The following is a 23086-nucleotide window of genomic DNA, read 5'->3' as shown; positions in this document are numbered from 1 at the left end:
AATTTTCTTTGGAAAACACAACTTTCCATGGAACATCACAGGTTTTCAAGGCATAAGAGTTAGAAACTCATATATCCACAAGTCAGGGTACAGGTATTTGCTATCAACAGTTCCAAAGTAATGTTTTGGGAAATGAATTTTCCTTTGTTTCAACATATCCAAAACAAAATTTTCAAAAGAATGCAGGTAACAAGACATTTTGAGGCACTATTTTTAAACAGAAGAATAGCAATCATGAAGAAATAATCTAAGAAAAAAGGAATGGACTCTGGAAGGGTTCTTTGGGCAAAGGGGAAAAAATAGAAAACCCTTCAAATTACAACCTTGAAACTGTGGGGATAAAGTAACATTGTCTAAAAGACTTTAGGAAAGAATGGACTTTGGTGGGTGGAGATGGGAGAAAAATGCTAAGTGGAGAAATAGTCTATAAAATGTTAAGGAGATGCAAAAACAAAACTCCTCAGATGAAAAATAAATAGTAATCAAAAAATTAGAAAAACACATATACTTTCCAAATGAGAATTTTACCATTCTAGCCTATAAGATATGAGAATAGCAAGGACTTAAGAGAATCTAAACATCTTTAAACGACAGGATATACATGTAGATTCAGAGGTCAGGAGTTAAAGGTTAGGGCATATTTTTAAAGGTATCAGAATTTAGGTCAAGAAAATATTTCTCTACTTAGGATACTTTTATAGAGTAGAACATTAATCTAAAGAGGCATTTTAAGTATTTAATTTAGTATTTTATTTATTTATAATTAATTTTCTAATTATTTATCTTATTTTATTCATTGCTTATTTATATTTTATTTATTTATTGTTTATTGTTGTAAATATATTTATTAACATATCAATATAATATGATATATTAATTGACATATTAATATAATATTATTAAATAAATTTTATTATATATTTAATTAATTTATTTAGCCAATTAGAACAAAGTTAACTTTATTCACAAAAGGTAGGATTGTAGATGAATCTCCAAGTCTACTCACAGGGAGAGGGTATCGTTTTGGAAAATGTTCAGTTGTTGACTCAAAAGTTTACATATCCACTGCCATCTACAAAATAACTCTATAACAGGGATAGTGTTGTTTTATTTCAGGGTTAAAAACCTAGCTAAATTTTGAAGTAAGTGGTCACAGTTAATTTTAGCTCATAGACTTCAAGAAGCCAAACCCTAAAATCAAAATGGCAGAGCTCAGTATGGTCAAGTCCATCTTCAAAGGCAGATCCTGAATGAAAAGTAAAAATGCCATTCCTAGCCATAAAAATTTGCCAAATAAAATATGGTAGTATAGAGTTACATAAACACCTCTTCCAATCTCTTCAATTCATGAAACAAACAACAAATATATCCCCTTCAATCTGGAATGAATTTCAACTAGCTGTTTCAGATCTCCCTATAAAACTGCCAAGGGCCCAGTAGTGCCAAGATGGAAACACTGCTCAACAGGGCCAGGTGATATGACCTCTGATTTTTATTTATGGCTAGTGGCAGATGGCAAAACATGTCAATGCAAGCTCAAGGTTCATAACTGATTAGTTTGGGGTAAGTAAGATGTTTGCAAACGAATTTATCTTAGCAACAACCTCAACTTGGTTTTCAGCTTGATATTGTGGGACAGGTCAGAGGAGAAGGGAGAAGAAATTGTTTTTAAAATTTTACTCAACATGGCCTGTTTGAAAAGAAAAATCAGCACCTACTGGATATGTAATCTATTTGAATATCATAAGTGAACTCATGAAGTATTTTATTTCCTGTAAAAAAAAATGTTGTAATTTGGTGATAATGTTATAAGGGAAAATAAATAGTATTCAAACTCTATGACAACAAATTATACCAGAAGAAATTCAGAAGCAGATTGTCTATAAAAAAAACTTAAGAAGGAAATGAACAAAAATGGTATAATAACTAAAATAAATAAATCACTGGTGAAGATAATGATAAAAATCAACCACTAGGCAAGGAAATATCATTGGATGCCCTGATAATTATTAGACTGTGTGAATCTGAAAGGCATAATTCTTTCTCTAGCTAGTCAAAAGAACATATTTTGCGAGTAATTCACAGCATATTTAGATTAGTGTGACTGCCTTTATTTAGGTTTGTTAAATATTAGTCCTAGCTTCACTGCAGCAACCTCTACACTATCTTTCCTATTTATTTAATCATAAGCTTCATAAGACTCATCACCAGAACAATAACTTAAGCATATTAACAAAAATTATTAAAATTAAAATATCATGTTACTGATTAATGAAGGGGGTTGAGTTAGGATGTAGTGATAGAGATAGAGATTTAAAGTATCAATACTTTAAAATATGCAGAAGAAGAAATTTTTAAATATATACGAAAAAACAAAAAAGGTCAGAAGGGGACATAAACTGAGTGATTTTCTCACTACCATGTTAAATGTAATATACATTTTAAAATAAACCATACATAGACCAAAGTTCATATTTGAACAGCCTTTTTGGGGTCTTCTTTATATATCAAAATGTTCATATTTATTGATGATTGTTAAATTCATTATAAAAGAATTTTTTAAGTAAAGACATAACCTCACTAAGGCAACCTTTCAATAATCACTTAATTGTTTTAAGGAGTTTTCATCTACTTGGTTAAAATGGCCAGCACAGAAATCAGAATTTCTTAGTGCTAAAAGAGCTCTTAGATATCACATAGTCTAGTGGTTTCCGATGATTTTATTCCTCAACCCCCTTTTGACAACAACAATAAAAATGTGTTGTGAATCCCCAGAGTAATTTAATATAGTGACCATAATATTCTTTTAGATTTAATCATTAAGTACTTACAAAAAACACAGTGATAACTTACCCCCCAAAACTGCAGATTTAAAAGTGTTATATAATTAAATTACAAAATATGAAATTTTATTCTACCTATAATTGTGAAAACTAAATATAAAATTATAAAACTCTATTAAATAATTACAAATATTTTATGTGGGGCATTCTGTAGGAATTAAAAGACGTCATCCACCAAGACCTCATATGCTTACTATTTTATAGTATAAGATTTCACATTAAGTTGCAGCAGAAATAAATCAATAATAGTTCAAACATGCCCATGCTTCAAACATGCTTGTTGTCACAGAGGGAAAAGATATTTAACATAAATGGGTAATTATTTACTACTTCAGGCACCACAGAAGAATTTTTAGCATGAACCCCTTGGACCAGATCACTAAATGGAAATCTCTGATGTTGTCCAATCCTCTCAATTACAGGAAGGAGAATAAGGCTCAGAGGTAAACTGGCTTGCCCAAAGTCACTCAGTTAGTTAGGGGCAGTCAAGACTAGAAATGAAATCTCCTAACTTCCAATCCAGTGCTCTTTTCATTATATAGCATGTGCCATCATAATTCTAAAATACCTTTAAACTTTAAAATGTTAGAGGAATTATAACAAGAAGGCTGGCCTCATGCAGCATAATAGGTTTAATCAATCAGCAGAAATAAGTGGAATAAGAAATACATACTTTTCTTTTCATACTATCACTGTGGTATTCGGAAGGTACAGAGACAGGAAGGAAAATTTTGTGGTTGGCACCTTCAGCCTACTCCAAATTGAAAGAGGGCAAAAAAAGAAGCAAAGCCACAAGGAAATACAAATACAGACAGAAAGAAAAGATTATTAAGATGGCAGAAATCGTAGAAAGTAAAAATACACAAAGCTATTATTTTAAAGGTCATATTTTTCCTTGGTTGAGACTACAAACTATCCAATGATTAGCATATTATTTCTGCAATATGAATCAACAGCATATGTGGCCACAGTATTTTAAATCCTTGCCCTCACTAATAAAAACCACCGTGGAATCTTAATTCAAGCAGGGTGTGAAAAGAGAAGTTCACCAATCCTTTCAAAAAGGGGGAAACAGATGTGTATTTGGCTCATCTTAGATTCTGTTCTTTCCCATCCAGGTGACGTCCACCATGATAAAGATCAGATGACATAACAAGAGAGAAAAAAAGGTCTTTTACTTGTTGAAACCTTACCCATCCTTCAAAATCTAGCCCAAATGTGATCTCTTCCATGAAGCTTTCCCTGAGTTCCCTTCTCTGCTATGCCCCTTCCCCCCAGTGTTGAATATAATCTTGTATTTATTGGATTTCACATGAGACTTAGCTTGCGTCTCTTCCACCCTTCTCATACTCTATTTGTATCACAAGCATGTGTTTGGACTACATTCCCCTCCTAGGATTAAAATTTTCACATGAGCAGGGATCATCTTATTTAATCATTGTATCTCTCTTCTACCGCCTAGTGAAGTATTATATGCAGAGCAAGCACTTTATAAATACTTACTGAATATGTTGACTTGAGGGAATGCCAAGGATGGTGTCTACTCTGTGAAATTAAGCTCTAAACCAGGGGTTCTTAATTTAGGCTCTGGGGCCACGGACAGATTTCAGGGAATCCATGAACTTGGATGGGAAAAACATTTTGATAACTGTATCTCAGTGAATCAAATTCCTTTGTAACTCTAGATGCTTTATTTTGTACATTTAAAAAATTATTCTGAGAAGGGGTCCCTAGCGTTTGCCAAAGGAGCTCATGACACACAAAAAAAGTTAAGAACCTTTACTCTAAGAATATTTGGCCTAAAGCATGCTTTCAGCTCAAATGAATCTATTGAAATTTGTTTCTCAGAAGTGACCTTGGGCAGCTGGGTGGCACAGCGGATAGAGCACCAGCCCTGGAGTCAGGAGGACCTGGGTTCAAATCCGGACTCAGACCAGACACCTGACACTTACTAGCTGTGTGACTCTGGGCAAGTCACTTAATCCCAATTGCCTCACAGGGGAAAAAAAATGACCTCTTAATTTCCATATTCAATGGCCTTTTTCTGAATTTTTATTTTCTTTGACCTTTCAGCAGTATTCAACAATATGGATCACCTTGTCCTCCTTGATACTCTTGCTTTGGTTTTTGTGACAGTGCTCCCTCCTGGTTTTTTTCTCTCCCTCTCCCTCTCCCTCTCCCTCTCCCTCTCCCTCTCTCTCTCCCTCTCTCTCTCTCTCTCTCTCTCTCTCTCTCTCTCTCTCTCTCTCTCTCTCTCTCCCCTCCCTCCCTCATTGTTGTTTATTTCTTTCAGTCATGTCCGACTCTTTGTGGGGTTTTCTTGGCAGAGAAACTGGAGTGGTTTGCTATTTCTCTCTCTAGCTCATTTTACAGATAAAGAACTGAGGTAAACAGGGTTAAATGACTTGCCCAGAGTCACATAGCTAGTTTAAGTGTCAGAGGCCAGATTTGAACTCAGGAAGATGAGGGTTCCTGATTGTAAACCCCGTGCACTATCCATTGAGCCACTTAACGGCCCCACTCTTTCCCTTGGTGACGTTGTAAATACCAATGAGTTCAATTAGCACTCCCAGCTAGTGACTGCCATAACTATAAACTTAATTGTCATCTCTCCTCTAAACTTCATTTGTTTAACTCCATTTGACTACTAGATGTCTACATCTGGATGTTCAACTCAAGCACATCATCTTTCCTATTAAACATGTCCTATCTCACAAATTCCATATTTCTATTGATGGTACCAACAATCTCCTGGATTCTTTTCTCTCCTTAATCTTTCATATCCAATGAGTTGCCAATTGCTGTTAGTTTTTAACCTCCAAAACATCTCTTGAATTTCCTTCTCTTCTCTTCCCTTTCCAGGCCATCTTTCATCCAGCTTCCATAATCACTAGTCTCAGTGTAGAGGTCTGATCTTGTCACTCAATTCAAAACACTTAAGGGGCTACCTACAGTCAATTGCATAAAATCCAAACTCCCTAGAATGGCTAGTAAAGGTTCCCACAACCTGGCATCTTTTAATCCTTATTTCATATTATTCCCCTTCCCAACTACTGCATGTTCTAGCCAAACACTACTATTAGTTGTTCCCCTTTCTCCTTGCCATCTTCCTCCTCTCTGAGCTTATACATTTGCACAGATTATCTCCCATGTCTAAAATGCATTGTCTGATCACCCAAACCTGCCAGAATCCTTTTACCCTTCACGACGAAGCTTAGGAATTGCATCTCTTCCATCCAATCTTCCCAGCTACAAATGTTTTGTGTACTTTCAAGTGTTCTTCCCAGAGCACTTGGCTTAGATCTTTCCTTAGTACCCCCATTACTTCCTAACTTGTATTATACTTAATTCTGTATATATCACATTCTACCCTGAACCACATCGAATGTAAAGTCCTTGAGGACAGGGGCTATCATTTTTTAAAATCTTGTTTCTCTAATTTCTAGCCCAGTTTGCTGCACATAAAAGGTACTCAATTAATATTTTGGATGAACAAATGACTAGATTTGGTAGATATTGCTATAGTTAAAAATAATAATAATAAATGCAAGCTTCCAATAGAACCCACAGGGCCAAAATCATGAAATCGGTTTTTTACAGGCAACCAGATTAATAAGAAACACCAACAGAGAATCAGGCATATGGAATACCCACTAAGTTTAGCAACCACATTCTCTAAAATCTAAGTGAGGTGCCTGAGAATTAAGAACCCAATTTAAAGGGCAATAATGGTGACCTTTTAACCATGTGCTAGGTTTAGGCTATTCTGGAATTTCCTGGCAATTCTCAGGCTTACAAAGTAAGTTTTTACCCTGGCTTTAGGGCTTGAATATGGAAAACCAGACCAAGCACAATTTTAATCACTAGCTCTTGAAGAGTCAGATAGAAAATGAGAGATTCTATCATGGACTATGAAACGCCCACCTGCACATTTCAGCCCAGGCATTGTTACAAAGCTGGGGCAGATGCTCCATTTATCAGGTTCACCTTGACGGTGCTCAAGTGCCAGGTGCCATTTAAACTCTAATTTTACTGTATACCTATAACTGGGGGCTACATTCTTCAGCCCAGGAGTATTTACAATTAATGTCTTCCTTAGGAAAATGTGTTTACACAATGTCAAATATCTAAATATTTCCAAAGCTACTTAGGCAAGGGATTCAAGGCTCTTCTACTTTGTTAAATTACTTTTTCACTTTTTTGGTGCCCTGTCTACCCAACTGTTATATAATCCTATTGATTACACATAGCCTTCTTTCATTCTATAGAATCTTAATTTTTCTAAAGCATGTTTAAAAATCATAAAGAGAACTAAAACTGAGTTTAAAATAATCAATATAAATTTAAAATAAATATAATAAATAAAATAAATATAAAATAAAATAAATGTGTCTTAAGTACAGAGTTACATTTATGAATTCAATTTAAATTGGTGGAATACTTATGTATCAAAATCAAAAATGCTGAATTATGACCCAAATTATGGAGATAGCAGTCCAAAGAATATTTATGATATCTTAAAAAAAACATAAATGAATTGTGCCTTTTCAAATATACACATGTAGATATATAAATACAATATGCATATGTATATTTTACATATATATGTGTATATATTTTAATATGTGTATATATTTTTTCACAGCTTCAATAATTATTAAGCTTTCAGTGTTTTTATTAAGGATTAGAAACTGAAAATAATGCCAAGTAAAAATGGTTCAGTTTAGGCAATTCTGCCATTTTTTGCCATAGTATTAATAATCTTCCCCTACATTTCTACTCTGATGTTTTGTCATGACATGGGGGTGTGAGGGCTGGAGATTACAGTGATCCTAGGTTCCTGCACACTATGTCAGCAAGTCACAAGCTTTCACAGGCAAAAAGTTTTGAACAGAAGCCCAGTGACAAACTGTATCTATAATCAGAGGACCAGATCACCATCATTAGGAAGCAGGTCACTAGGTAACGAATTATTTTGGCCACAAAAATTCATTAAATTATCTATTAAAGTGTAGGAAAGGTTAGAATCTGTTGGGGGGGGGAGGAATTAAAAGAATTATTAATACCATTCAGCTGCCAGAATGACTTTCCTAAAGTACATGACTGACCACATCATTCCCTCCACCAATAAACTCTCTGGTCTCTCTACTACCTCCAGGAGTAAATATAACATCCTTTGTTAGGCTTTTGAAGTCTTACACAACCCATCTCCTCCGTAGGTTTCTAGTCTTCTTATACTTTAGTCCCCTCCATCTACTCTAGAATTCAGGGATTCTGGACTTGTTTCTCACATAAAATGATTCATCTCTAGCCACCTGTACCAGCGGCCTTCCATGCCTTGGATGCTTTTTCTTCTCACCTCCACCTCCTTGGTTTCCTGGCTTCCTTTAAGACTTGGCTCAAATCCCATCTTTGAAAGAGGCCTTTCCTAGTCTCTCTCCTGCAAACACACACACACACACACACACACACACACACACACACACACACACACACACATTTACTATTTCCTCCTCCAGCTCATTTTACAGATAAAGAACTGAGGCAAACAGGGTTAAATGACTTGCCCAGAGTCACATAGCTAGTTTAAGTGTCTGAGGCTAGATTTGAACGCAGGTCTTCCAGAGGACAGACCTGGCACTCCATCCACTGAGCCACCTAGCTGCCCTTCTGAGATTATACTCCATTTATAGCATCTGTATCTTTTTTTTTTTTTAACATGTATTAGAATGTGAGTTCCCTGAGGACCAGGACCATTATTGCTTTTGCCTCCCCAGTATTCAGCATAGTATCTGGCACATAGTAAGGACTTAATAAGTACTTACTGACCGTTCTACTTGTAGACATCTTGTCTAACCCCCTTACTTTATAGCTGAGGAAAATGAATCCCATGGAGATTAAGTGACTTGCCCAAAGTCACACAATTAGTAAATTAGTTTCAGGATTTAAACAAAGATCCTTAGACTCCTGAAACATTGCTCTTTTCACTGTATTTTGCTGCCTTTCTCAATAATTTATGATTGAAAATATCTAACATAAAAATAAGTATATTTCAGCTATCTACTTTTGTTAGTGAAGAAGAGTAGCTGGGACAAAACTTTAAGCCAAGTATTAAATATTTAAAAATTTTTTCAATTGTTGAAATAAATTTCAAGTAAAAATACCATTTGAGGAATTACCACCACCTTGGTAGAGGCACTCATCATCTCATGCTTTGACTACTGAAACAGCCTCTCGGTTGGTCTGCCTAAAGTCTCTCCCCACTTCAGTCCATCCCCTATTTAGTTGTCTGATTAATGTTCCTAATCACAGATCTGACCATATCACCTTCCTCCCCATTCAACCAACTTCAGTGGTTCCAGGATCAGATATAAAATTCTCTGTTCAAAGCCCTTCATAATCTGGCCCTCTCCTACCTTTCTAGTTTTCTTATACCTCTCTTCCCCTACCCATGCCTCACCTGAACTTAGCATATTATATGGTTACTAATAAGAATTTTAAATGACTGCCCCTCCCCCAAATGAGAATATCTCCATGTTTTTCAGGTATACAGACCACTTCAGGTAGCTGACATCCAATCTGTACTGCTTCACTTGATGTCTATACCAGGGTACTTTCCAGCTCTAGAATTTTAGCACTAAAAGAGGCCTATTACTGATGTTGGGTTTACAGCAAAGAGCCTTGTATGCTCAGAAAATGTCATCTAAATTGACCCAAGAAGCCTAAATTCTTCAAGCTAGGAGAACAGTCAAGACAATGATCTAATCCAACTCTGTTGCTGTCTAGGAGAGACAGCCAGCAGACTATTGCTCCCAAAAGGCCTAGGGGTTGGTTAAGAGTTCACAGGTCACCTTGACATTTATTTCAATGTTTAACCACTCTTCAAAGGAAGATATTTTCCTGGATTTTTGTTTGAGATTCGTTTTTGTTTTCTGGGAATAAGACCTTTGATTTCACTGGTACAGGGAACTCTCAGTACAGAGACTCTCTCAACAAATATAAGTTGGCACCTACTCGGTAACTTACAGCCTTAAAAGGGTTGCCTGGGGGCAATGAGACATAAAGTGATTTACCAGGGCCACATGGTTGACATATGAATCCAGGTCTCGCAGACATTGAGGCTAATTCTCTATCTACCAGGCCAGTGGTGTCAAACTCAAATAGAAATGGAGGCCACTAACAATGCCCCCTCCTCAATTTGTACATAAAGATCCCTGCAAAGCATATTGATTTAGTTTTTTAATGTACTGTTATTTATGTTTTAATATAGTGCTTATTTTGTTAAATAATTCCCAATTACATTTTAATCTGGTTGGGCATACTGGTGAAAGGAATATGGCAGCATGCTGCCATGAGTTTGACACTTCTCTTCTAGGTCACGTTGATTCTTTCTTTGTATTAATTAACTCAGATCTCTCAAACATATTTTTTTTGTTCTGCCCCATTGCAGATCGAAGAACAACTAGTTTCTATGCTCCTTATAATCTTCCACATACCTAAAGGCTATCATTAAAAACCTTTCACTCAGTCTTTTTAACCCTGTAAGCCACAAAATCCACAACTCTGAAAATTTCTTCTTGGGTCCCCTCTTCCAACTTCATAATCCTTTTTAATCTTTTAATTTCTCTGGATAGCTGTTAGCCATCTTGACCTTTAAAAGTATATGGACAGGGGTAGCTAGGTGGCAAAGTGGATAGTGCGCCAACCCTGGATTCAGGAGGACCCAAGTTCAAACCTAGCCTCAGACACATAACACTTACTAGCTGTGTGACCCTGGGCAAGTCACTTAACCCCACTGCCTAGCCAAAAAAAAAAAAGTACATGGACAAAAGCTAGGGATAAGACTCAGAGACAACACAAAAACATCACCAAAAGGTTACTTCCCAATTCTTTCAAAATGTCTTTAAACCTACAAAATGTACTTCCCAAGAACTATATGGTAGCTGGAAGGAAAAGTAGTCACTGTAAGTATAGAGGGAGAGGATACAGGAGAGAAAACGGAATCAGAACTAAGGCAGTTCTGAGGAGAATTAGGCATAATAAGACAAGAACTTCCAAAGGCTGAGATGTTCAGCAGTCAAGTTCAAGAAGTTCCTATAGTAGTCTTTAGAGACCTTTAAAAACACTACCACTAAAAAAAAGTTTTCACACTCATTTCTTGTGATCCTCCCAAGCTCTATTTTTCCCTAGTATAATCAATCCACTTAGAATTTTGGAGCTAAAAGGGGCATTTGAGATCCCTAATACAATCCCTCTGTTTTGAAGATGAGAAAAATTATATCTAGAGAGTTTGTGATTCTATACAACTAATTAATTAGTGGTAGTCCTAGAATTAGAACCCAAGCCTCCAATGTTTTCTTTACTTCATTACAACAGGTTGTTTCCCCAATATCTAAGCATGCAAAGCATTTGAATTCTGAAAACAATAGTTAAACTATTGGGGGAGTGGGAGAAGCATCAGCAATTGGGTGAGACAGTATGGAGACAGACAGGGCAATGGTCCTTCTCCTCAGAAGGTCCTGAAACTTAAAAAAGATTGCCCTGTTAAAGGTGTAACATGAAGATAAAACTATCCAATCTCTCCATCTCTCTGTAACAGAAGCAGGGGGAGGGTTGGCCAATGAGCCCAATCTTTATGAACACACAAGAGGATGCTTTCCCCGAGTAGACTTAAAGAATGAGCAGGAATATAATGATTTAAGACAATTCCAAAAGACTCATGATGGAAAATGCTATCCATACCCAGAAAAAGAACTATGGAATCTAAATGCAGGTCGAAGCATATGATTTTCTCTTTTAATTTTTTTCTTTTTCATGGTTTTTCCTTTTGTTTTGATTCTTTGTTAACAACATGATTAACTTGGAAATATGTTTAATATAATTGTACATGTATAGCCTATATCAGATTGCTCGCTGTCTTGGGAAGTGAAGAGGGGAGGGGGAAGGAGAAAGAGGGAGAGAGGAAAAATTTGGAACTCAAAATCTTATAAAAGTAAATTATGAAAACTATCTTTACATGTAATTGGAAAAAATAAAATACTATTAGGCGGGAAATAAATAAATAAATAAAGGAATGAGCGGGTATTTTTTTTTCTCATCTGCTAACCACTTGAAGAAGAGAAGCCTTTCTAATTTGCTGCTGAGCCACTGAGGATACTTACAAAAAATTTCTTCCCAAGGGGAAACTTGTCAAACCTATGACCAAGAGAAAAACATGCTCCAAGGGAGGTACTTCTGGGCAGGGAGAGAGGCCTCAGACCTTAATTTCTTCTCTCAAGTCCACATATGGTCATAAATTTTGCCTTTTTTTTTTTTTATTGTTCCTGCTCCTAGGTGAAGACTAGGCTGTATAACCTTGTGAGTTCTGAAAGGCTGGGAGATCAATGTACTGATAGTCCAATGGCTGGATTTTGTGGACAGACGGCCGAGGCTGGTGAGGAGCAAGGACTCCAGACCTGCTTGATCCAGCACAGAAGCAGACTGAAAGTAACCAAGAGGGAGTAACTCCAACTTATACATCACCTACGCCACACTGCAGGGTGAACTTGGCGTGGCAAATGCTATGTAGAAACTGCTTTAAGTTTGAGCCCACTATCCCCAGGGACCAAGGTGGAATAGGAGGGAGTAAGCTCCTGGATGGTGAAGGGAAAAATCTATATGTCTGTTCTTACTATATCTTCCTAGTAAATGTACCTTTGTAAAAGCTAATTGATGTTAATTTGGTTAAATACCAGGGCACTAATCACTGGAATGTAGTAATGATATAAAGGAGATTCTATCACTGACAATTTATATTAAAGAAAATTAGGTTTTAATTGGGGTTCAAGCCAATAGCATTAGAAAAAGACAATTGTTTACTGCTCAGGGGTATCCCTAGAATACCCTCTGGGGTGAAAGGGGGGAGTAGGGATCAAAGTCATCTGTAACAACTGGCCTAAGGAACCTCAGAACCTACAAAAACTACAAGCTTTCTCCCCATCCAAAGGCTAAAGAATACATGTCCTCTATCATGTCCAAAGAGGAAAAAAAGAAATGCTTTAGCCAGTTAGTTACCTTTTGTAAGCATTCTCATTTCTGGTTCAGCTGCCAATGTTTCTCACCATGGTAGGCAGACCAGCATCAATACCTGTTCATGCTCTGAAGTCTAGGTGGGGATGGCTCATAAGGACCATGCATACTGGCCAATTTCTCTTCCCACCCCCCCAACCCCATTACATCTCCAGAGAAGGATCCTACTTCCTTCAAATCTACAGCTTCAAACATCAGGTAGTATTAGATCAACAGGCTTCAAGTTCCACTAAGGCAGACCTAAGGAAAAGTTTTGTAATGTGGATTTTATTTTACAATTTCCAATTAAGGTTAAAAGTCTAAGGACTTAATACTTACTGTGTTTTTCTGAGTGACCATATCCTGAAAGAAATGAACACAAACAGGATAAAATCAAGACATGCTTCTAAAAAGCAATTTATAAGGGCAGCTATTCACCTACCTGCAATAAGAGCCTGTAACTGCAAACCTCCCTAAAAATTTAGAATATGGCCCTGCAAATATTATATTTTTTAGCTAGGGTATTCTCATTCTTAACTGCATAGCTTTCGGACCAAACTGCTGGCTAGAGTTATTTAAAGTAATGGAAGTTCCCCTACTCCATCGTTTTTCCCTTACAAGTTTTTGGGTCTCTGGCCTCATAACCTTTTCGTCATGAGGTGGTGCCATTTTGATGCCAGATCAGCTTCTAGCATCGGATAGTAAGTCCTCCTTGAGAAGAACAGATTGGGGGGGAGGTTAATTCCCCATTAGAATTCTGAGGGCTCCACCAGGATATACCTATTTTAGTCAGTTAATTAAGCAAAATGGTTACACAGCAGTTGAAACACATCAATTAAGTAGAAATGGAAACCAACATTTATCTAGAGGGGAGAAAATGATAAATAGCCATTGTTTCCATAAATTCCCTCCTAAATCTCTATGGAACACTTTTCAAATGCCTTGAAATTTCTAGTCTCCAAAGAGGAGGCTAGAAAGAGGGGACTAGCAATAATTTCTGGTATCATAATTAACTATTCAACCCTATTTCATTAAAATGACTTTTTTCTAGTTTTTATCTAGCTTATACAACTTTTCACTGAGCTCCATAACTATCTGCTAAAATGGAGAATGAGACATACTAAATTCATATAATTTCCTATATTAAAAAACAGCACAACAAAGAATGTTACCCTTGTATCTACAGCTACCAAACTACAAATTTAACAACCTTAATGAAACTCAAATTTGTCTATACATTGGTGCCATTTGGATTAATCTGAATATGCTTCAACTTCTTGGAAACCAATGTAGAATTGAAATTATAGAAATTAATTGGTTTCTTTGGTTATAATTGTATGGATTACCCAATTACTGAAATGTTAATAGCATATTAATATAGTTTGGACCTGGGACATGCCAACTTGGACATTAAATTTTTGAAGTAAGAACTTTCTGAAGCTTACAACTATACTAGGTTACTTAGTATGTGCGATATACTAAGAATATTTTAAAATCTTTAGTAGTTTCTGAGTAGTGTACAATTTATCCATTTTATTTATAAGGCTAACCATAAATCTAATTTTTCTAAATATGGATATTGAAAAATGGTTGGGAAAATGGCAGAAGCTAATATTTTCTACCTTTTTTGTATAATTGCTTGTATCATCATCATCTAATTAGCTAATCTGTAGCTGGAGATATGGATGAAATCACACACTAAAGGAATGGTGCAATTTCAAGTGGGTGGGGCTCTAGCTGTAAATTATCCACCTTAGTAAGGGCAGCACAAATGAGTGGAAGGTATTGCCTCAACCTCTATAAGTTAGACCTGTATACATTTTAATCATTCAATCAACATCTATTAAGTGCCTACTATGTGCCAGGCACTGTGCTAAGTACTAGGGATACAAAAAAGAGGCAAGACCATCCTTGTCCTCAAGGAGCTTATAATCTAACAGGAAATACAACATGTAAACAAATATACAGCACAAGCTACATAACAAGATAAAGCAGGAATACACTAGAATTAAAAGAGGCTAGAGAGGCTTCCTGTAGAAAGTGGGATTTAGTTGGAACTGAAGGGAAGCCAGAGAGGTCAGCAGTCAGAGTGGAGGAGGGAGAGCATTCCAGGTATGGGGAACAGGCAGAGAAAATGCCAGGAGCTATGAAATAGAGTGTGGCACCACTAGGAGGCTACTTCCCATTATATAGTTCCTAATGAGTCAAGAAATCATAAATAACTTCCCAGAAGTTCATTTGCACTCCTTGAAAGAACTCTGCTCAGTGGCTGTGAGAATACACCTTCAGAGCAAAGATTCTCACTATGAAGACAAATTCTTTTTGCTAGACCAAACCTCTGGTACTGTGGGACTAAATTTACATCTATATCATTCCACACAGTCGTCTTCTTCAACTAGAGCTGGATTCATCACTGTCCTTGGCAGAATTTCACTCACCCAAACTGTGGCATATAGAAGGATCTGAAAAGCATACTTTACCTTAAGTGAGAGAGCAGTATCTGCATCCACATCGTAGTAGAGTATAACATTATTGGCCATGTCAAAGCTTTCCCGTACACCAAGGTGATAGAAGAGTGACGGCTGTCTGGAAATGTCACTCATATCTACCACAGCAACATCTAAAATAATTGGGAATAAGGCAGGGAAGGAGAAGGAAGAGCATAGGAAAGGTCATATAGCTTACTGATACAAATCCAAATAAATCAATAAACATTGATTAAGAGTCAAGAGCTGTGAATACCTGCCTTCAGGAGGCTTATTGTTGTTCAGTTGTATTTGACTCTTCATGACCCAACTTGGGGTTTTCTTTGCAAAGATACTGAAGTGGTTTGCCATTTCCTTCTCCAGTTCATTTTAAAGATGAGGAAAGTGAGACAAACAGGGTAAAGTGACTTGCCCAGGGTCACATATCTAGTTAAGTGTTTGAGGCTGGATTTGAACTTAGGAAGATGAATCTTCCTGATTTCAAGCCCAGCACTCCATCCACTGTGCCACCTCGAAGCTTACATTCTGCTGTTCCCTTTCTCAGTTTCTCACAAACAGTAATGAACTGCAGTTTGTACTTCTGCTATGAGCCATGATCATACAGAGCTAAGGAATGATTGAGTTTAAATTTCAATATTAAGCAGGGTAGATAAATTTCAATATTAATTAGGGTAGTTAAATAACAGTAAAACAATATCTTAATAATAATATTAATAGCATTTTTATACTGCTTTAAGGTTCGCAATGTACTTTACAATATTTATCTCATTTGACTCTCTCAACAACTCTAAGATGGTAGATTCTATTATCATCTCCATTTTACAGATCATAAAACTGAGAAAGAATTTAAATGACTTACCCAAGGACATCTAGCTAGTAAGTCTCTAAGTCTGGAACTGATCTCATGTCTTCCTGGTTTAATTTCCTTTTTAGCATGCTTCTATAACCATGAAGCAGGCACTCAAAGATACGAATTAATTTTTAATGTTTACTTAGAAGTGAGAATGAAAAATTGTCCTCTATTTTTTTTTGGAATTCAATTAAATACTGGCTGCAATAAGTTTTAAACCAGTTAGAATGTATGCTCAAAATCCTGCCTTCACAAAGAAGTAAATGTTTACATCTCTACAAAATCCAAGGTATCAACATAGAGCTTTAAGACCTAATCAAAATGTACTGCTCTCCAGAAATCAGAGCTGCCCCCTGGTTTTCTTCTGTGTTGGACCATATTCACCCTGAGGGGATATTAACATATTTTCAATTAAAACAGGATTTTAGCTAATATTAAATTAATCCTATGAAACAGAGGGGTCAAATTCACAAATACTAGGATTATTTAAGGAACTCTTAAAAAGTTATTCATTAGATTCTGGGCTTCTTGATGGCAAGGACCATATTTATCAGAATTTGGATAACATCTGTTTTCATCAAGCCAGAATTTCTTACGATAAAGTTAATAGTAATTAAAATAAAATCAACATTCTTTGCTATCTGTCCTTTCCACCCTGTGTTAGCCAGATGATAAGCATGGAGAGATGAAATCTAGAGCAAAGAAACATAGAGGTCTTCTAAACATCTATAGTCTCTCCTATTTCAGAATGAAACCAAATTGATTTTTAAAATGATAGTGAAGTAGTGTATGTATGGGGGGGGGAAGCACAAGAAGGAAGTACTTGTGTATAATAAGTGTATTAGCCATCAAAATTCAACAACTTAAGGGGTTTATGAAAGTCAATATCTAAAACTAAAAATTATGGATTTAGGATATATATGTATATTTATCAGACACAAAGTTTATTGTTGTTGAATCGTTTCAGTCCTGCCCGCCTCTTCATGACTCCATTTGGGGTTTTCTTGGCAAAGACTGGAGTGGTTGGCCATTGCCTTCCCCAGCTCATTTTACAAATGAGGAAACTGAGGCAAACAGGGTGAAGTGACTCGCATCCCCTTAATTTCCAATTCTTTGCCACCACAGAAAGAGCTGCTATAAATATTTTTGTACATGTGGGTACAAACTTTTCAAACAAAACTCTTTTAATAGATATATACAGCCAAACAAAACAAATTTCTCATTAAATCTCCAAAATCTTCAAAAAAATTTTTTGAAGCAAAAAATGTGGTGAGATATCATTTTATATCTGCTCTTCAGATTGTAAAAAAGTGAAAACTTAACAGGAATTACTCAGGTTTAGTCAGTCAAGTATTGACTGAATGCCACACAAATGCCAATCTGCACCCAGCGCCCATCATCACCTCTCTGTCAGGAGGTAGAAAGCCGGCTTCATTATCAGTCCTCTGGAGTCATGGTTGGTCTTTGCCGACGTGACTTTTTAAACTTCTTATGAATCTGACTGGGAAAGGCCAAGGTTCAAAGTAAGCACCTTTAGAGGGATTCTCTGTGTAGAAGTATGGAACACTGCATATACTGTTAGAGTCAGAGATAGGTTGGATAGTTCTGCTGACCTGCCTTCTCCCACCACTATCCCCCAATACCACACACCCCCCCACCCTACCCAGCCCTTTTCCTTTTTCTCTTTTTGTTGCAAAGTGTGGCCTTCTGGGAAGCTGGGGGGGAGGAGGGGGACATACAGTGTGTCTCAAAAGTCTTAGTGCAGTTCTCAGCTGGAAATAAAAGTGATGTGTTAAAAAAAACAAAGTCAAATTACCCATTAAAAAATGATAAACTCCAAGGATAGACTAAAAATAGTAAACTCCATTCTAGCTAGTGATAAAAGAGGTACACCATATTATTTCACCCCAGAGGTAAAATAGTACTATAGACTATAAATGTTATTTTTATTTAAACACATCTGCCACATAAAATTATGTGTGCAATTTTCCCTCTTCCCATTTGTCAAATAATTATCAAGTTTCTAAAGCAATTAGGCAACTGAGGCAACTATATGGTAGAGAATCATTTACCATATTCTGAGACTATATTGGCTCACACTAGTTTTTAAATATATTCAGGGTCATCTAGGGACCTTGCTTCATTCTCCAACCAGTAATATATGCATTTGCATTGATCTAATGGGAAGCAGTGCAGGGTACCGAAAAATCATCCCATATTTGGAGTCAGAGAATACACCTTCAAATTCTACTTGGATGAAGTTAAGGAAGCACTTGGCCCTCTTTGAGAGTTGGTGTCCTCATCTGCAAAAATGAGCTGCTATTAATCTCAAAAATATTTGATATGCTATATGAATGTTAGCTATTGTTACCACCTAGGTAACTTCAAGGACACAAACTGTGTCCAGGAAGCAAACACGCACACAGGTATGACCCTATAGTTTTTTAAAAAAATATTTTATTTTATTTATTCTGAAACAGAATAATGTGTCTGCCATACCAACAATATTAATGCCTGGATTCCTAAGTGTCTAGACTAACTAAAGCCTACTGAGAAAAGAAAAAGAAAAAAACTCATAATTTAATAATAAAGAAGCCAGGTAAGATAACTTTTTTTTAAACCCGAAATTTTTTTAGTTTAGAATCTAGAGCTAGATGAAGTCTTAGAAGTCATTTAGCCCAACTTCCTAATTCTACAGATGAGTAAATAGACAGCCAGCAGCTAGGTGGCTCAGTGGATAGAGCGCTGGGCATGGAGTCAGGAAGACCTGAGTTCAAATACAGCCTAAGATGCTTACTAGCTGTGTGACCCTGGGCAGGTCACTTAACCCTGTTTGCCTCAGTTTCCTCATCTTTAAAATAAACTGGAGAAGGAAATGTCAAAGCATGCCAGTATCTTTGCCAAGAAAACCTCATGGATAGTAATGGCCCACTACATGATAGAGAGTTGGGGACTTGATTCTTAAATTGCTTCATGACATAAGTAGTCAGGCACAGTCAGGACTCAAACCCAAAGCCACAACACCAAATCCATGGTTTGTGTGTCTACAAGCCACAAATGTGGCAAGAAATGGTCTCCAATTCTTCCTCCCCTAATTAAGTTCTTCTGATCTCCTTCCTTATGATATCAGGTCAACAGGGCAAGAAGGTTGTTAAATGTCATTTTACACCTGCTCTTCAGATTGCAGGGAGGTTGAAAATTTAATGGGAATTAGTCAGGGTGGGTCAGTCAGTCAGTCAAGTACTGAGCACCACCCCTGGTGACAAGGTATGTGTTAGCTGCTTGGGATTCAGAGCTGGAGGTACATCATACCTCAGAGGCTCTCAGAGCTGGCCTTTCTCTGAAATCTTGGTATCTGTTTTTGATGGGCTAGAGGAGAAAACACTAAGAACCAGGGAAAGCAGAACTGGGTGTAGGCAAAGGCAAGCCACTTCCCGGTTTCCAGAGCTACATCTCAAAAATGCCCATGGAGTGAGGTTGGGGGTGGGGAGCAGTATGCAGTAAGATTGAGCTGGAGTCAGGAGGACTCAGGTTCAAACCAGGCTTCAGATAACTTTTCTGGCTGTGCACCTCTGCCCAAGTAAGTCACCTAACCCCAATTCCCTCCCCCCAAAAAAATGCACATTGGATAGATGAAATTTAACTTCTAAAAATTCAATTTCCTTTTAGAATAGAGCAGTAATACATTTAAAATTGTCCCCAAATAGTAAGATCAAGGAAAGGGCACAGTGGGTAGAAAGCTGGCCTCAGACCCAGAAAGACCTAGGTTCCAGTCACACCTCTGACACACACTGGCTGTGTGACCCTGGATAAACCACTTGACCTCTCAGTGCTCTAGACCAGAAGTGTCACACAGCCCACGATGCTCCTGAGTACCAGTAGAACCACATTAAAATGTAATTGAGAAATATTTAACAAAATAAATAGAAATACAAAAAAAAAACCAGATAATATTACATGCTAAAACTAAGTTAGGAGCCCAGTTCTAAACTGCAGCTCCCATCTTTCTTAGACCAACTCTGTGAGGCCGACATAAGAAATCTGTGTTTTGTGCTAATCCATAGCCAACATTATTTATGCCTTTTCTTTTGGCAAGATCAACCAAAAGAAACAGGCTGTAAAAAATAAACTTTTTAAAAAGTCTTAAATTCTCTCTTTTTTTCCCCATTTCTAGCACTGGCCATGTTGGAGATTGCTGAGATAAAAGACAGACACAGAAAATTAATCAGAAACTACAAAAAACTTACTGGAAACCAAATTTGTGAGAAAAAGGAAAATTAATTTCTTTCATTTCTAAATTATAATTTGGATGTCTTTATAAAGCATTTTGATGAGCTTATGAGGTACTAGCAAACTCTGTAGAATTTAATGAAAACAAAAAAATCACAAATCAGTTATTCCATAAATGGACCTCAAAAATGACTACAGATTGATTTATGTTCAGAAAAGATTCACTAAAATAAGAAAAACATAGGAGACAGCATAGGAGAAATTAGAATAAAATTCTTGTGAAGTTAAATAATTCCACAACTCAGAATTTAAAAAGAAACATATTTGCTAAACCTGAAGAAGTTTCATTTAGCCAATCTCCAAGTCTGAAGTTTTGGAGTATCAGTCTGTGAAATTGGTTTTAATTTTAGTGTACAATAAATTTAAAACTGTACTTAAAGTTGGGACAAGTTTATTGCAAGAAAGAATTTTTATTATTAGAAGGCAGAATAAGAAAATTTTACACCATCTTCAGAAAAGAATAAAAGTGAGTAGAACTGGAGTTTGTTTTCCCTTCTGCTGTTTACTGCTTTTAAACAACCAACCTGAGAGCACCAGGCAAGTCCAAATTGGGACTCCCAATGGCAGGTGAATCCTAAGGAACTCCCAGAAAAAAAAAAGTTTGTTTTGAAATCAGAAAGCAACCAGAGTGTGACAAAAATGTTTGAAAATTGTTAGCATTTATGAGAACCGCCACAGGTGGATGTCTGCCCCTGGGAAAGTCAAGACACAATTTTTCAAAGGTGAAGAGGTTTTTAACAGAGAAGGGGATCTCTACAAGTGACCTGGACCAGAGAAGCAAACCCACTAAAAGCTGCTCTGAAGCGCCACTCATTCCAGTAAGCCTAAGACGAGAGATGTCCAGAGGACCAAAGGACTGCATCTGTTTCAGAAACCAGGCAAGTATATGAGATTTGAACTTTAAGATATTCTGGATTGATGAAACGACAGTGACAATGAGTTATTAAGAAACAGATTGCTCCATTATCCTCTGTAAGGGCCTACTTGCCAAAGGAGACTGTCCCCATTGGCTTCTCTCAATGCATGGTCAGTCTCTCTCCCTTTTCCCCTCACACTGTTAACTACCTACTCTAGTTTTTAAGTACCTACTCTAGTTTTGTGTCACCCTTATCGACTGCCTTCTATGCAACTAGATTGTGACAATCTGTAAGAGGACAAGCCTTCTTTGGATCGAAGCTGGGAATGAAGGAAATTGTTAATTTAGACCACTATTTTATTCCAAACTTATTTCTAATCAGTATTAATCAGCTTAGTGTGATTCCACAGAGGTAGTGATTGTTAGCAATTATTAGTATTATATTTATATATTAATACAAATTTAGTCAGTCTAGTCAACTAACGTTAAGTATAGGAATTACATATGTAAATACATATTCTATATATCTTAGACGTAGGAATAATTAGATGAGGTTAGATAGATTCCTTCTTATAATAGGCCCCAAACTTTAAATTATAAGCTATAAATTCACTGTTGGCTACCCTGTTAGGAAGTTCACTTTCCTAACCACAAGAATGCTAAGTAGAGGACTCCACCCTTTTGGGAGATGAGGGTGTGACCAACCCACTGTGGGTGGGATGTCTTGATGTGATTTGGAAGGTGCCCCAACCTATTTTTGTACCTCCTCACCACCCTCTCTTGAGGAGGAGCCTATCTTAAGACCCCTTGTCTTGTCCAATTCTGTGACCACCCAAGATGCATGGAGGGTCAAAAATCAGGGTCTTTCATATAGTGAAACTCTGTTTTTTACCTTGCCCCTTCTGTGTCTCTGGGGATCAAGCACTGTAATGCCCTGGAGTAAGGAGGCATCTTAGATCATGAGGAAGATCTGAGGTCCGCTTCATTAGAGGGGGCCATGGACCTCTTAATAAAGTACTGTTGGCTTGGGGGGAAAAAAAAACAAACAACTAAGTCAATATGAAGCCTATAGGGATCCTTATTAGGGCCTGAAGTCAGGAGACCTGAGTTCAAATCTAGCCTTAGACACTTAATAGCTGTGTGACCCTGGGCAAGTCATTTAACCCTGTTTGCCTCTGTTTCCTCATCTGTAAAATGAACAGGACAAGGAAAAGGCAAACCACTACAGTATCTTTGCCAAGAAAACCCAAAATGGGATCCCAAAGAGTCATACAGGACTGAAACAACTGAACAACAACAATGTACCTGATTAGTGGCCCCAAGTAACACCACTACTCTGGATAACTCCCTAAGACTCTAAATTGCAGAGAAAGTGCCAGCCTGCACTGGAAGAAAGCGTGTCCTCTTCCAGGAGCACCCTAATATCCTAATCACATCAACCAGGATGTGGAAGACCTGAAAAAGGGTTTTGGTCATGGTAGCGTTTGGTCATGGGTCGCATGACAGAAGCATCGCTCAGTACATGTGACTTCCCCGGAGGTCAGGGCTAAGGCTTAGCTTTGGGGAGGATGGTACTCTCAGAGCTTGACCAGTCACTGGAAATCAGGGTGATGTGGTGGGGGGACTGGACTTAGAAGTCAAGAGAACAAATACTCAATTCAAATTCTGCCTTTGGCACATAAGAGGCAACATGGTACTATGTCCAAGTATCTGA

At 37.1% G+C, this 23086-nt stretch overlaps 1 protein-coding gene across 3 annotated transcripts in view; it reads right to left on the bottom strand.

The window, feature by feature from the left end:
- MAP3K15 (mitogen-activated protein kinase kinase kinase 15) overlaps positions 1-23086 on the bottom strand; it is a 153395-nt gene that overhangs the window by 117773 nt on the left and 12536 nt on the right. For all 3 annotated transcript variants that reach the window (XR_002325190.2, XM_020989936.2, XM_020989935.2), the window contains exons 2-3: positions 15371-15510; positions 13230-13253 (exon numbers count right to left, since the gene is read on the bottom strand). Coding sequence is in view for 2 of the 3 variants with exons in the window: in XM_020989936.2 (XP_020845595.1) it covers positions 13230-13253; positions 15371-15510 (164 nt within the window). In the remaining variant the exon portion in view is untranslated. The remainder of the gene's footprint in view (positions 1-13229; positions 13254-15370; positions 15511-23086) is intronic.

Source organism: Phascolarctos cinereus, unplaced genomic scaffold (genome assembly GCF_003287225.1).
Source record: "Phascolarctos cinereus isolate Bilbo 61053 unplaced genomic scaffold, phaCin_HiC Scaffold_726;HRSCAF=1367, whole genome shotgun sequence".
Classification (NCBI taxonomy): domain Eukaryota; kingdom Metazoa; phylum Chordata; class Mammalia; order Diprotodontia; family Phascolarctidae; genus Phascolarctos; species Phascolarctos cinereus.
This window is presented reverse-complemented; position numbering and strand designations above follow the sequence as displayed.